The 16847-nt window shown below is 34.1% G+C and overlaps 1 protein-coding gene across 3 annotated transcripts in view; it reads left to right on the top strand.

Annotated features, from left to right (window-relative positions):
* ASH1L (ASH1 like histone lysine methyltransferase) overlaps nucleotides 1-16847 on the top strand; it is a 186468-nt gene that overhangs the window by 90466 nt on the left and 79155 nt on the right. For all 3 annotated transcript variants that reach the window (XM_063106540.1, XM_063106539.1, XM_063106541.1), the window contains 2 exons: nucleotides 3374-3475; nucleotides 16005-16746. In XM_063106540.1, the coding sequence (XP_062962610.1) occupies nucleotides 3374-3475; nucleotides 16005-16746 (844 nt within the window). The remainder of the gene's footprint in view (nucleotides 1-3373; nucleotides 3476-16004; nucleotides 16747-16847) is intronic.

Here is a 16847-nt window from a genome sequence, read left to right as displayed (position 1 = left end):
GATTCACTGTATGTTTGAGATAAATTGATATAGGTTAGTTCCGGCTCCCTAATTGGGCATAAGTTCTTGCTCTTCTTTAATTTCCGTTTTAATATTAAATACTGTCCTAAGCATGTCAGTGACATAAGTATTTAGGGTCTAAAAATTCCATGATAAACATGAGGTGCCAATTTTTATGTAATAGTTATGAAGCATTTTTAATTTTATAAAATGATTTTTGCATTACATTATCTCATCTTAGGACTTACAGCAACCCTGTGAGTTAGAGTGCTTTATTAAATCAAAGTTCAGGCACATTTACTTGCCTAGATCCTGTAGTTTAATTATAGCAGAGGCAGGAAACAAACCCAGGATGCCTAACTCCATAGTCTATGTGCTTAACACCATATCACACTCAAGTCTGCATTGCATTCTGTTTTAGGTTTAAAAATAGATATGTACTGGTCTTTGTTGAAATGGATACACTAGTTCTTTCTGGGAATTATCTTGTTCTTCCCTAGCCACCCAACTGCATGATGGGGCTTCTAAAACAATATATTTCTGGAAGTATTGGAGATAATGTTTGCAGATTTCATATGATTTCTACTGTTAGACTAATTTTAACATGCTTTTAAAAATCTTTAATAGGTTGCTACTTCTTAAAGCTTCAAAATAGCATCATTTTCAAGTCTTAAACTTTATTGCTTTACATTATTTTTTTCAGGTATCCTCATCCTCTTACTGCTCTTTATTGTTTTTAAATGAAATAAGGTTCTAGAGCTGATGATTAGTAAGCCTTAGGGATCTGTATCTCAGGGATACAACTTTATTCTCTTTAAATATGGGATATTGTTAAGAATAGCTCTGCTTTGTATGAACAGGGAATTTAAACAGACTTTTCAAAATGAAAAGTGAGAACCTTCCTGAATGGATTTTTATTCCAAGCTTCTATTAAATCCTAAGAATAGGCTGCCGGCCCCCATTACTTTCAGGAAATGAAAAATGGCTCAGAAGCTAAGTGAGCTAAGCCATCTCTCTCTCAATTGTTTCAATTTCTCAGGAATTGCTGTACAGTGCTGCCAATAACGATCTCCGGGGATCTGACCCCTATTCCACCTCCCACTGCCTCTTCTGAAGCTCCAGATGCCATCAAAAGAAGGAGCTTTGAAGAAAGTGCCTGTACCCTCTTTTACCCTGAGGTGGGTGAGGCCAGGCAGGGTGATTCTCAGGATAACCTGATGATCAAAGGTATAGTTGAAGCCTTCATCAAGACTTTCTTGAAGATGACCAAGAAATTTGGGAAATATTACCAAATAGCCTAGGAGCTGAAGACAGAGCTCAAGAATGGATGGCACAGATGCCACCTGAAATGTTACATGATGACATACATGACCGTAAATAAGCTCCTTGAGGGCAGAGACTATTATACTGTTTTTATATCTCTGTCCCCACCTCTGCAATGTCTAGCATAGGACCAAACACACAAACTATACTCAATGAGTATTAGTTTATTGCTGAGAGAGAAGACTTTATTAGAAAAGTGCTCTCAAACACCCTCCTACCATAATATTTAATCTACAGTTGTTTGCCCATTCATCAGGAAAGGTGATAAAGAGAGTTCAGTGATGTCTCAAGCTTTTTGGCCACTGTTGTCTTCTGTCTTGGCTGTGTATGAGAGTAGGAAATATATATGAAATTTTCAGTATTGAAAATGTTCCAGTATATGAAATTTTCAGTATTAACACTTAACATTACATCTTCACTAATACCTGGGCTTTTAATTCTTGATGTTTTATTGTGATAATTAGCTCTTCAGTGGATATCTTATCTGAACCACACTCAGGGGGATTAATTGTCCTATTGGTTTTAAAAACCCCTTTCGTATCTTTTTTTTTTTTTTTTTTTTGTCTTTTTCGTGACCGGCACTCAGCCAGTGAGTGCACCGGCCATTCCTATATAGGATCCGAACCCGCGGCGGCGGGAGCGTCGCTGCACTCCCAGCGCCGCACTCTCCCGAGTGCGCCACGGGCCTGGCCCTCGTATCTGTTTTTGACCTTCAACAATATACCGTCTTACTTCTTGAATAGATCTTATGTCAGTCATCACTGTGTTTCAGGAGGAGGACGAACTATCACATCGATTTCCCAAAAAATCTAACTTGTTACTCTTGATAATCTTATATCTCACCCGAGGCATGCTGCCAGTAGCCTACTAAAAGAATATTTTCAGTGATGTGATTTAAGATACTACTTTATTAAAACAAAGCTCATAGTCTACTATTTCTCTTAGAGAAAGGGAAATACTAGAAACTTAGCTCTATTCAGTTCTTCTGCCCTAAGTTGTCCTTCAGTGAATTAGTCACTTCTTCATTAAGTAAACTCTCACTTAGAGGCAGATTTTAAAAATCTCATCTTCAAGTATTTGATTTCTTGTGACTTTTGTGCCTCCAGTTGTATGCAAGGCTTTTTATTTGTAATACTTTTTTCCTAGTTAAAAGTGAACATTTGAGAGTGCTGCTAGCTTTTTGACAAATATAAGGTGGACGTTTATTATGTATTGTCAACAGCTTACTTTTTAGATGATCAGGAAACCAATAGCAGAACCAAGTGTATTTTATTCAGGAAAATAATCCTTCCTGAGCAGTTATGCTTTTCTTTTGAGCAAGAGGTGTGTTAAATTATGCTGCAGAGATGTGGGGTTTTGCTAAAAGTATGAGACTTTTTGAAAGGAAATTGAATTTATCTTCATGAACTTCTATGTATATAGCCAAGGAACCTTAAAGATACAGACTTAAAGGGGATTTATTCTATTCTGTGGATAAGTTAATTACTACTTCTTCCAGAATTTGCTGTAGAGGAAAAACAATGTGAAAATGATTTCTGTGAATTAGATAGTATGTGTGGATTTAAGGTGTGACCCTTTACTTTCCATCACTGATTCTATTAAATGAAATGCTCAGGTTGGACCTGTTTTTCTCAATCAACTATTCCTAATTAGTTGCATTGTAAGTTTTGTTTGTCAGTTTATATAATGAGTTTAATCAAAAATCAGGAACAGATACGATTGGAATATTACTAGTAATTTTCATCAATAAATTTTTTACTAGTGCTTCATAGTGGTAATATGTAAGAATTAAATCATATATTCTGTTTATTCTTCCACTGAAACTAGTTTTTTCTCTGCTAATGTAACAGGAGAAATTACCTGTGAACTTCTGATGGCAACATCTAGTGTGGTTTGTTCTTTGCTTATTTTCCTTTCTTGTCAGCTTATGAGTCATATTACAGAGAATGGCAGTGGCAGCAACTAAATTATTACAGTTCTAACACAGAATGGTTTGACATTATTTTTAGGCTTCAATTTTCCTATGATTTCTATCTTCCTGTCTCTCCAGGTTCCCAGCCAACTTCAGATAAACCTTCTCAGCGACCATCAGAGAGCACAAACTGTAGCCCTACCCGGAAGAGGTCTTCATCTGAAAGTACTTCTTCAACAGGCTAGTGCAATTTTTTTTACCAGACTTTCAAGATAGGCTCCCATCTGTTATTTGTGAATAAGGACTTACAATATAATATTGTAGAAAAAACAAAAGTGGTCTTGGTATGTGATAATCAGTAATAATGTGCATTGAAACAATATAATAGTCTCCCCTTTAAAAAGTTGAATTGTGGTAAAAGAGTACATTGTGTAATAAGGGGACTGTAGATTGAAGCTATCTAATAAAGATTTAGATATATATAAAATAGTAATAATTTCTAATGTAACATTCTTAAATCTCTAGGGATATGTAAAATAATTTTGACATTGTGAAAAGAAGCCTTATTAATACTTTTGACCTCAACTTCTTAATTTCTAATGTTTGTATAATTTATACAAAGATTTAGGGTGCGCTCCCTAATTTTTTTTTTTTTAACAATAGTATCTGTTTTTACAAAAAAAGAGGGGAGGAGAGATGACTGATACATACCTGTCTTCTGCCTTTACTGAGGATTGAAGTGTTAGAAATAATTTATTAATTTTTATAAGGAGAGGTGGGGAGTGGTAGGTTTATTCCAGGCAGTAAGAGTAATGTTTATAAAGGGTAGAATGGTGAGTTCAAGAAACTAAATAAAAGATCCAGTGTGGTTAGAATAAAGACAGTTTTTGAACCCTGCACTGGACAGCCACCAAAAAAAAAAAAAAAATGTTTTGAATGTAATTTTGGAAAGGTAGTTGGGGACCAGTAATGTAAAGCCTTAAACACAATGAGAAGTTGTGGAAAGTTTTTAAGCAAGGAAGTGACATACCATCTCTTAGCTTTCTGTCTCTGTATCTTTAATTAGGAGGTCACTTGAGACTTATGATCAGAGCATTTCATTTTTTCATCAGTACAAGGCCTCACTATCAAATTGTATAAATATGGCATTTGTTGAATTTATTTGATGATTATCTTCAGAAGCTCTTTATTAGTACCATTGTGCCAAAGGTTACAGTGGAATTCAGACAGCAGCGATAATTCTGTCTTAGTGTTTTGTTTTTATGCTATATTAGATAGATTTTTGAACTCTTTAATAACAAATTACTAATTTTGATGGTATCTACCTAGACCAGGTTAAGGAAACTCAGCTTATGAAAAAAATACAGTCCAAGGCCTATTTTTATGTAGTCTTCAAGCTAAGAATGGTTTTTACAAAAAAAAAAAAAGAAGAAGTAGAATATATGAAAGGCATTGTATGTATCCTCGAAAGCCTAAAATATTTACTTTCTGGCCTTTTACAGAAAAAGTCACCAACCCATGAACAAATGAGTGAAATTTTGATGAGACGTATCAATGAAGAAAATCAGCAAAATACTTTACTTTAGTAACAAAGGAATGAATATCTAAATCCGTAAAGTTTCTTTTACCATGAGACCATTTTATTTATTAAATTAAATATTTATGGAGGGTTATTATGATTACTGAGCACCGGGGATACAATCATGAATAAGATAAGGTTATTGCCCTCAAGGATTCAGACATATTTAACAATAAACAGTGTGTTAAATTGTGTAACAGAGCAGTATACAAGATGCTGTGTCACAGAGAAACTCAAGCACTAACCTCTTTGGATGACTAAAGAAGACATCACTGAAGAAGTGACACATATGCTGCTATATATTGAGTTTGAGTAGACAAGTGGGACAACATAAAGGGTAAAAGTATACATGTATTTGACACAGTGAAAATAGCACTTCTAAAGAAAAGCTCAGAACCATGAAATTGCATAGTGTTTTTGGAGAACAACACATAGTTTGATATGACTAGTATCAAAAGGGCATTATTATATGATAATGGTTGGAAATGAGGCCATAAAAGTAATTTGGAATATGTCACATATGATATGTTTTTTCATTCAGAGGAGTTGAAACTTTATTGTAGATGCGTTTGGGAGCTATTGAAGGATTTCAGACAGGAAGATAAATTTTTTGATGTGTTACATTAGTTAGAATAGGCTAGGTTTTGCAGCACTATAAAATGATCCTCAAATCTCAGTGGCGTAAAACAACAAAGGCTCATTTTTTTGTTCGTGCTATGTGACCATCAAGAATCTACTTCATGTTATCTTCTAGAACCCGAGCTGACAGAGCAGCCTCTATGTGGAATGTTGCTTATCTTATGGCAGAGGGGAAAGGGCCATAGTAAAACCTAATTGGCTCTTAAAATTTTTGCCCAGAAGTGGCATTCTGCTTCTCACATCTCAGTGCCAAAGCAAGTCACATGGTTAAGTCTTATGTCAATGGGACTGGGAAGTATGCTCCTTTCAAGGTAGGGACAGCAGATATTTATGAATAATAATGTAGTCTATCAAACATATTTTAGAAAAATACCTCAACATTATATTGTGGAGAACGGAATGTGACAAAAGAAGTACATAAAGACAGAGTAAATAAATGGCTTCAGATTTTGATATATTAATTTTAACTGTCTTTGGGCTATTGAGGTAGAGATGTTGAATAGACTGTTGGAAATAGTGGTTTGCAGTTTGAGAGACATCAGTGGAGCTACAGATCTATCCACCAGTATATGTATAAACTTGAAAGTGGCAGTAAATGAGATTGCCCAGGGAGAATGTGTAATGTGAGGAGATGACAGGGATGGAGGTCTAATAAACATTAGCATTTGATTGGGAAGTAGAACAAAAGATGGCAGTGAATGAGACTTAAATAGGAAAAATCAAACCATATGTGTCATAGAGGCCTAAAAATGGAGAGACTACAGAGTAGAAAAAAAATAGTCAACATCAGATGTCCCAAAGAGGTCAAGAAAGATTTGGACAGAAAGTGTCAAGTAATTGGAAAAATAAGAAAAAACTGTCCGGGAGAGTGTAGTTAGAACAATTTGGTGGCTTGAAAGGGCACTATTAAAATTCAGGTGGCACTGGGATAAATTAGAGCTCTTTATTTCCAGCAATGTGGTAGATTAGATATGCAGAGCAAACAAAATTCTTGACACCTAAAACCTAAAAATACTAGCTAAAATAAGAAAAACATTTCTTACAGCATGACTGAACTTTTAAGTAAGTAAATAGAAACCAGAAACTTTTTAAAAGTTTGATTTAACAAAGATACAGAGCATTAAAACTGTTTAACATCTTCTGGATCCCTGTTGGCTAAGAGCCTGGTAATTGGAACACTTCTAGGTGCAAGAGACAAAAGACAAAGCCTAGGACTCTAGGAAGACAGAAGATCACATCAGATTTCCATGCATAAAGCTAGAACCCTCTAGATAGTTCCTTGTTTCGTTTTTTGGCTTCGGAAGGAGCAGGAAAAGTTATTGATCATAAGCTCACACTAACTCTCTGTCCCTTATGGACCTGTGACAGCCAGGAAAAAATTAAATTAAAATTTGTTGTGGATTGGTAGTGGTCCTCGTTGCATTGCAAAGCCAAATGCGAATACTCTGGAGAATTCCCGTTGAATATAAACTTGAGCTTTTTTGATCAGTATATCCTCGATCTTGATTTATGTAGAATTCTCATTTATTCCTGTAACACAGAGAGTAACAGCCTTTATTTTTCAAATTAAAAGCAAATAATTAAACTGGAACCATGTTCTAACCTTCTAGGTATATTTAAAGGAATTAAATATCTCTAGAAATCATCTCTTTAGTAAACTGAGATATATAAACAATTGTAGAAGCAAAAAGTAATTCACATTTTGGACAAGATGCCTCATAGCCCATCCTTAAACTAATTTCCCTGTTTTGAAATAAATCCAAAGGGATCACATACTAACAGAGTATATGATTTTACTGACAGCTGCAGTCATTGTTATGCGTTCCTATAACAATAGAGCCTATAGTAACAAAAGTATGTTAAATATCTTATTAGGTCTTTAGGACTTAATGTGAGGATCAAATTAATATTTTCAGGTGCTCTTTGTTTACCTCTGTCTTAGAAGTCTTTTTCCTATATTGAAGCTTTTAAGATATATCTATCTATTATTGCTTACTGATTTGACATAACCCTGAAGATTTTATAGTTAGGACACAAATCCATGGTTACTTACAAGTTCCAGAAGACATAAAAGCCTTGCTTTTTATGTGGTGTTTCATAGAATCATCTTTCTAAAGCTGGTTTGCAAATATTATTACACTTATAAGAAGGGTAGTGCTTTTATAGTTATATTGTTGAACAACTGCCATATTCAAGGAACCGCATTAACTGTAAAGAATTGTAAGAGACAGTCCCTAATACCAAGGAACTTATAATCAGTTTAACTTGAGAAAAACAGTAAAATATGTTAGTGATTGTACATGAATGTCCTACAAATACCTAAATGCTGAAGGGATGGAAAGTTAATCAAAAAAGGCTTCCATAAACTTTGGATTGAGGCTTAAAATCATCATACATATGCCATGGCTAAAGATGTTCTAAGTGGGAAAAGGGGAGAAGGCATTATGATAGAAAACCATGAACTTCTGAGTCAGGTCTGGATGATTCAGCTTTAGCCATATTGTGTAACCTTATGCAAGTTATGTAAACTATTTAATCCACAGCTTTCTCATCTATAAATTGAGGCTACTTCTATTTACCTTGCAAACTAGTGAGAATTAGAGTAAATTTATATGAAACTAGTGTCACTGAGTCAATCTTTAAGTAAATGGTGACTTCCGTTGTTACTACTGCTACTATTGGTCCTCCTGCATTATTGTTATGAGGGTATAGAAATGAGAATTAGGTCATTCGGAAGTTGGTAAAGAATAAAAGAGAAAATAGAATAAAAAGAGAAAAATAGAATAAAAAGAGAAAAAAAGAATAAATAGAGAAAATTACAAAAATTACAAAGGTGTTTAGGCATATTCAATGAGTAACCCTATATCTTAAACCTTTGCTGAGTACTAGGCCCTTCTTGCATAGAGTGAAACTCCAAAATGATGGACTGAGAACTAGGGAGTTTTAAAATGAACAATTCCCAGGATTTATCCATGGCATGAGACATTTGGATTCTGACTGCCAACTGTAGAGTCCTTGAGGGGTGGTTATGAAGACCCTGTAAAGATTATACCTTAGCAGGGCTAAAGTTTCCCTGGGGTAAAAGCTACACTAGACTCCCCCTAGTAAAGATTTAAAACAGGATTCAAGGGATCAAACTGTTTCACAAGTACCTTAACTGATTCTTAAAACAAACTTCAATATTTTTAAAAAGTCAATCTACGTAATTCTTTTCATCTTGCAAAACTGAAACTCTATGTCCATTAAACAACAACTTTCATTCCCCTCTCCCTACTAGCCCCTGGCAATCACCGTTCTACATTCTGTCTGTATGAATTTAACGTACGTCATACAAGTAGAATCATACAGTATTTATCTTTTTGTGACTGGCTTATTTCACTTAGCATAATGTCCTCAAGTTTCATCCATTTTGTAGCATGTGTCAGAATTACCTTTTTAAGGCTGAATAATATTCCATTGTATATCACATTTTGTTCATTCATTCATTCATAGTTGGATACTTGGGTTACTTCCACCTTTTGACTATTTGTGAATAATGTTACTGTGAACATTGGTATACAGATATCTGTTTGAGACCCTGTCTTCAATTCTTTTGGGTATATACACAGAAGTGAAATTGCTGGGTCATATTGTTAATTCTACTTTTAATTTTTTGAGGAACCACCATACTGTTTTCCACAGTGCTGTACTACCATTTTACATTCCCACCAACAGTGTACAAGGGTTCCAGTTTCTCCAACTTACACCTTTTTTAGAGAAAGACAATAATATTCAAACACTTAATGTAATATTGCAGTATCTAGCATCCAATCAAAATTAATAGACCCCCCACATATAATTAATAGACCCACCAAGAAGCAAGAAAGTATGACTCAGCAAAAGAACAATCAGTCAATGGAAACTGCCACAGAAATGACATGTGGTGGAATTAGCAGACAAAGGTATTAAAATAGCTATCTTTGAGAATTTAAAGGAAAACATAAATGTAGTGAGGAGAGAAATGGAAGATATAAAAATATCAAATGTAATTTCTATCCATGATAAATGCAATATCTGAAATGAAACCATTTCCCTTGAATAGGATGAAAGCAGAGTAGATGCTACAGAAGAAAAGATCACTGAATTTGAAGAAATACTAATAAAATCTATTCAGAATGAAGTACAGAAAGGGGAAATATTACTGACCAAAAAAAAAAAAGAATGGAACTTCAGTGGCCTGTGTGGTACAACAATTAAGAGAGCTAATATACAGGAGGTTGAAGTCCCATATGTAAAGAGGAAGTTGGGGATAGAAAAAAGTTGAAGAAACAATGTTCAATAATTTTTTTACACTTTCATTAAAAGCTGTAACTCACAGACCCATGAAGCTCTACAAATCCTATGCAAGATAAACACATGCACTGACAACACACAAATCAAAGGACATCATTATCAAATTTCTGAAAACCGGTGGTAAAGAGGAAATCTTAAAATTACCTAGCAGAAACAAAGCTTACATAGGAGGATAGCAACAACTTTCATAGACGTATTGTCAGAAATTTTATAAGCCAGGACACAAAGGAATGATGTCTTTAAAGTGCTGAAAGAAAAGAACCTGTCGACTTTAATTTAAAAAATTTTTTTTTAATCAGGTCATTTGAGTCATATCAACTTAAAATTCTTTAACCAGTGAAAATATCCTTCAAAGATGAAGGCAAAATAAACCTTATCAGAAAAACAAAAGCTTAAAGAATTTATTGCTGGCAATGCTACATTAGTAGAAATCTAAAGGAAGTTCTTCAGACAGAAAGAAAACATAGATGGAAATGCAAGGATACTTCAAAAAGCTCCTGGATTCATATTATCTTTTAATTCTATTTTTTCATGAACTTTTTGAAGTAACCTCGCATGGATTTAAAACAGGAATGAAGAGTGCTAGGAATTGTCAACAAATGGGAAAATATAAAACACAGTTTTCTCATATTTTTGGGAGGTGCATGTGGAATTATACAAAGATAAATTCATATCCTGGGTCATAAAATATCTTATTAAACTTCAAAAGAATTCATACAGAATATATTTTGAGGTCACAATAGAATTAAATTAGAATTTAGTAACCAGGATATCATGAAATTTCCCATATATGTGGAAATTAAACAGCACACTTCCAAATAGCCCATAAGTCGAAGATGAATTCCCAAAAACTAAATTAGGAAATATTTTGAAATGCAAAAAAATGAAACACATAAAAATTTGTGGAGTATAGCTAATACAGTGTATATAGCTTACATTATTAAACAACCAAGGTCTAAATCGGCACATGCTCTCACCTTTAGTAAACTAGAAAAAGACAAGCAAGTAAACCCTAAATAAGAAAATGATAAAGTTAAAAGCATAAATAAACCAAACAGATCAATTAAAGCTAACAATGGTTCTTTGAAAAATTAAAAATATTTTAAAATTAAATGTAAATTTAAAGTTAAAAATATTTGAAAAATTAAAAATAACTCCAGCCAAAAGAATTAAGAAAAAAGAAAGAAGAAAATATCAGGAATGAAGGAAAGAATGTCACTACAAATCATATATACTTTAAAAGAACAATAAGGGAATATTAGGAACATTCTTATGCCATTAAATTTGATAAGTTATATGAAAGGAGCATATTCTTTGAAAGACACAAAAATCACTCAAGAATAAATAACCTAAATATCCCTATGTCTAATAGAGAAATTGAAGTTAAAAACTTTTCTACAATGAAAACTCATAGCCCAAATGGCTTCGATCAAAATTCTGTCAAACATTTAAGGAAAAATCATATTCATTATATACAAACTCTTCTAGATAATAGCATTTCCCAAGTCATTTAATGAGGCCAATAACTACCCTGATTGTGAAACCAGGCAAAAGTGTTACAAGAAACCAATATAATTTCTGAATATGGATGGATGCAAAAGGCCTGTTAAAAACATTATCAGATTGAATCTGATAATAATTGGGTAATATACCTTGACCAAGTGAGTTTATTTCAGAACACAAAGTTTAACACTGGAAAATTGAATGATGTATTTTGTGAAATTAAACGAGAAAAAACACATAATTGTCTTTGACAAAACTCAGCATCCATTTGTCATTTAATTAAAAAGAAAAAAACAGCTCTTCGAAAATAGGAATAGAATAGAATTTGATTAACTCTATAAAGGTATCTACAGAAAACCTATAGCTAACCTAATACTTAATGGTGCAAGAGTGAATATTCCCCCCCACCCCCAGAACTGGAAACAAGGTAAAGATGGCCGTTCTCACCACTTCTATTCAACATCATAAGGAAGTCCTAAGCCATTGCAATAAGGCAGTAAAAAAGAAATTAAAGGTGTACAAATAGAAAAGAAAGAAGAGGGAAAAAATCTTATTTACAGATGATACGGTCTACAGAAAAATTTCCAAGGAATCTGTTAAAAAGCAGCTGTACCTAATAAGTAAGTTTAACAATAATTTAAGATTAAGTTGAACAAATAAAAATCATTGTATTTGTCTATACAAGCAGTGAAGAATTAGAAATTGAAATATAAACAAGATACCATTTATAGATGTATTAAAAGCTATGAAATACTTAAGGGTAAATTTAGCAAAATATTGTAGGATCAATATAATAAAAAATACAAAGCATTATTGAGAAAAACAGAAGAGTATATAAGTGGGAAGATACCAGATTGTTTGGGAGATTCAATATTATTAAGATGTCAGTTTCGGGCTGAGCCCGTGGCTCACTCGGGAGAGTGCCACGCTGGGAGCGCAGCGACGCTCCTGCCGCGGGTTCGGATCCTATATAGGGATGATGGCCGGTGCACTCACTGGCTGAGTGCCGGTCACAAAAAAGCCAAAAAAAAAAAAAAAAAAAAAAAAAAAGTCAGTTTCCTTCAGACTAATTTATAGATTTGATGGACTCTTAATAAAAAGAAAGATATACCAGATTGTTTGGAAGATTCAATATTATTAAGATGTCAGTTTCCTTCAGACTAATTTATAGATTTGATGGACTCTTAATAAAATTGCAGCAGAATTTTTATATAAATTGTTTATACTATTTATATGAAATTATATAGATGATTTTTATATAAAATGATCATACTCTATCATTCCTTTTACATGAAATTCTTGAAAAACAAATTTCATGTATAGTAAGAGAAAGATCAGTTGTTTTTTCCCTGGAGCTGTGGTTGACAAGTAGGTTGATTGTCTTAGAAAGGACACAAGGGGACTTTTTAGGGTGATGGAAATGTTCTATATTGGTTATGATAAACTTGTTAAAACTCAAAAATTTATACCTAAAAAGAGTACGTTTAATTTTATGCAATATTTTACCACAAAGTAGGTCATTTTAAAAATAAGTTATGTCTAAAACATAGTGCCCAGCATAATGTCCTAGACATAGAGCGCACTTTTAAGAAACAAAAATTGGCAGGCAAGAATTTGGGAAGATGGGAACAATTCAGAAAATGAAGTGAGGTAAATATAGATGAGTGGCTAAGGAAAGAGGCTTCAAAACATTCTACCCATTTTAGGATTCTGTTTTAAATTGGTACTCATGGATTAAATACATTGGTAAAACTGAGCCATCGCTGAAGGGAAAGAAGAGATAAAAATAATTTCCAAACGTTTGAGTCCAGGATTCTTTCTTCAACTATTTATTAATGAATTATATCCCGGTCATTGGAGATACAAAGTGAGTTTGATGAATAGTCACCACCTTAATGGACCAAACATTGAGAATAACATACATTAAACCACTGATTAAATGTGCGATTCGTGCTATGGAAAGAGAAAGTAGCATGGTAATTCTTAATAGGTGACCTAACTTAAGAGGGTGGGGGGAGCTGCCTGTTCAGGAAGTTCTCTTTAAGCAAGTGATGTTCTCACTGTAAACTAAAGAATGCATAGTAATTAAGCAGATTAATTCGTGGGGAAAGATTGTTGCAAGCATGGAGAACAACATTTTCAAAGACCTTGACTCAAGAAAGAACTTGATAAGTTTGAGGAATTAAAGAAATTCATTATTACTAGAACTGAGGGTCCAAGATAGGATATTAATATGAGATGAAGCTGGAGGAAAAGGTGGCAATCATTTTGAAGTTGTTTTATATAGTAAGAAACCTGTAAAGGGTTTTAATCAGAAGTCAAAACCTGATAAAGTTTGTGTTTTTTTTAAAGGTCAGGTTGTTATGTGAAGATTGAGTTGGGGGTTGGTGAGAGTAGAAGTAGGAAGAACAATGTTTCAGTTAACTATTGCTGAATAACAAACTGCCCTGAGCTTACTGGCATCAAACAATAATAATCAATTGTTATCTCAAAGTTTCTCAGCGTATCTTCTGTGGTTGTAACCAGATGGTGGCAGGCTAGAGTCATCTCAGAGGCTTCCACATTCACATATCTGATGGTTGGTGTTGGCTGTTGGCTATGACCTCAGCAGGATCTGTTGGCCCCCCCATGTCAGCACATTGTGTGGGCTTCCGTATAGTGTGGAAACTGTGACCAAAGGGTAAGTGGAGAGAGACAGAAACAGAGAGACACCATACAGGTGTGCTGCCTTTTCTAACCTAACGTTGGAAATTACTGCATTCTTACTTCCATCGAATTCTCTTTGCCAAGGCAGGTCACTAAGAACAGGTTATATTCAAAGGAAAAGGACTCTACCACTTGATGGGAAAAGCATTGGAAGATTTGTGTAAATGTTTAATAACACAGCAAGTGGTTAGGATATTGCTTTAAGGCAGGAAGATAACATTAGCTTAGTGTTGGTGGCTGTAGTAGAATGAAGAAAAGTGGATAGGTTCAAAAAATCAAACTAACATAAGACAAAACTTTGTGATTTGTGAGAGGGTGAAGGAGAAAGAATAGATGATATACCCTGAGCTTGGATAACCAAATTCCTGTCAATATATATAATGCTGAATAGTTGGCTTTCCTATCAATATATATAATGTTGAATAGTTGAATACATAGGGAATCTGGAGGGGGGACAAGGTTGAGAGAGGAGATGATGTTAATATGAATTTGAGAAATCTGTGAAATATGCATAAGTAGAGAATTACACAAAAGAAAGGTCTGTTCAGAAAATAGAGATTTAGGAGTGGAATATAGATGATAGATGAATGAATTGCCAAAGAGAGAGTGTAGAGTGAGACAACAAAGGAGGTTGGACTAGACAAACTATAGCATTTCAAAGTTGGGGAAAAGGAAGGGGTCATTTTTTGTTTTGGTAATTTTCAGATAAAACTGAAGATTGGTATAAATATTTAGAAGTCACTTACATATTGATGATTATTGAAATTGAGAATAACATGTTCCCAGTAGGAAAATGAGTATAAAAGGTAAATAACAAGTACTGTATATTGAGGACCTCTACAGTTAAATTTAATGGAGTTACAAGTAATTGGAAGTTAATCAAAGTGTATTATATAAACAATATAGGCAGGATTTTAAAGAGTTGTGATACCAAATACAGCTGAGAGTATGAAAAGTTAAAAATGTCAAACTTAGACAAAATTATTAGATGTTATTTGAAGGAAATTTTTGGTAACTTGAGTAAAAGTCCAGTGTAGTCTGATGAGGTTGGAATTTAGCATGCCTAAATAAAGAAGTATCTAGAATAGTATCACATTTTAAAGTCATATAGCTAAGAAATCTAGTTAATTAGTATTGGAGAAGTATGACCTATGATCATTAGTAGTAAACTAGGCAGCTTGTGAACTGATTTTTGTCATATTGTAAAACTAACATAGCTTGCCATAGGAGGTTGATCTTTTCCCACATTATTTGTAGTCGTCAAAAAGTTGCCGAGTGGGAGAGATTGGACAAGGGGCATAAGGAATAAGTACAATTTGTAACAATATATATACTAGTAATATTTATTTGATCAACATATGTCAACATTGAATCCCCAAAATATGTATAATCGACTTTGATTCAATAAAGAAAAGAAAAGTTGCTGAGTGGTGTCTGAAGAAAAAAAGATCATAAAATCATTGGGCCACTAAGAAAAGGTTTATCTAAAACCACTTATTTCTTAATCTTTCCTTCAACATATAGTCTTTCTGAAGAGTTTATATAGATGTATCTATTCTAATTTTAAAGCTTTTCCCAAGAAGAGACTTTCACCCCTAATCCTTTGCATTTAAAACATTGTAAGAAAAAGTGCTGAACTGGAAATATCTATAATTAAAGTTTAGATCTTTATCTAGACATGTAACTATCAAGTCCCTTACCTTAACTGGACCTTCATTTTTGAAGAATTAAACTGTGCTCCTTCACTCAGAGAGAGAGGGTTGTTGTCTCTAATTTACATATTATTGGGGAAACATGGGCCAATTTTGACTTTAAGATTATGCTTACTTTAATAAACCTTATTCAGAATAGCAAACTGTCAACTTACCTGTAAAAGACAAATGCTATGGTATTACAATGTTTGATCTTGCTATGGAAAATAGAGCAGTATTCCTTATCTATAAAAAAAAGTTATTAAAATAACTAGCTGTGTTCAATTTTTGTCTATGTGTAATTTGTTGTCTTTTTTAGTAAATGGAGTTCCCTCTCGAAGTCCAAGATTGGTTGCTTCTGGTGATGACCCTGTGGATAGTCTGCTGCAGCGGATGGTACAACATGAGGACCAAGAGCCCATGGAGAAAAATATTGATGCTGTGATTGCAACTGCCTCTGTACCACCTTCCTCCAGTCCAGGACGTAGCCACAGCAAGGAGCGAATCCTGGGAAAACCAGACAGCCTTCTAGTGCCTGCAATCCAGAGTGACCCTTGCAGTAATAGCATCTCACTCCTTTCTGAAAAGTTGACAAGCACTTGTCCCCCACATCATATCAAGAGAAGTGTAGTGGAAGCTATGCAACGCCAAGCTCGGAAAATGTGCAATTATGACAAAATCTTGGCTACCAAGAAAAACCTGGACCATGTCAATAAAATTTTGAAAGCCAAAAAACTTCAGAGGCAGGCCAGGACAGGGAATAACTTTGTGAAACGCAGACCAGGTCGACCTCGGAAATGTCCTCTCCAGGCTGTGGTATCAATGCAAGCATTCCAGGCTGCCCAGTTTGTCAGCCCAGAATTAAGTGAAGGTAAAGAAGGAGCAGCGCTGCACCTCGGTCCTGATACAGTTACAGATGTAATTGAGGCTGTTGTTCAAAGTGTAAATCTGAACACAGAACATAAGAAGGGGTTGAAGAGGAAAAGTTGGCTGTCAGAAGAACAGACCAGGAAAAAGCAGAAGCCATTGCCAGAGGAAGAAGAGCAAGAGAATAATAAAAGGTAATTCTTTGTTTAACATATTATCTACTGTAATATATCTATGCAGCTGAATTAATTTTATAACTTTTCATTTTTTACTACGTAAGGCCTGTTCTTTCCAA

The sequence above is a fragment of the Cynocephalus volans genome, chromosome 8, assembly GCF_027409185.1.
Source record: "Cynocephalus volans isolate mCynVol1 chromosome 8, mCynVol1.pri, whole genome shotgun sequence".
NCBI lineage: Eukaryota > Metazoa > Chordata > Mammalia > Dermoptera > Cynocephalidae > Cynocephalus > Cynocephalus volans.
Note: the sequence above shows the minus strand (reverse complement) of the source record. Positions and strands in the feature narration are given on the sequence as shown.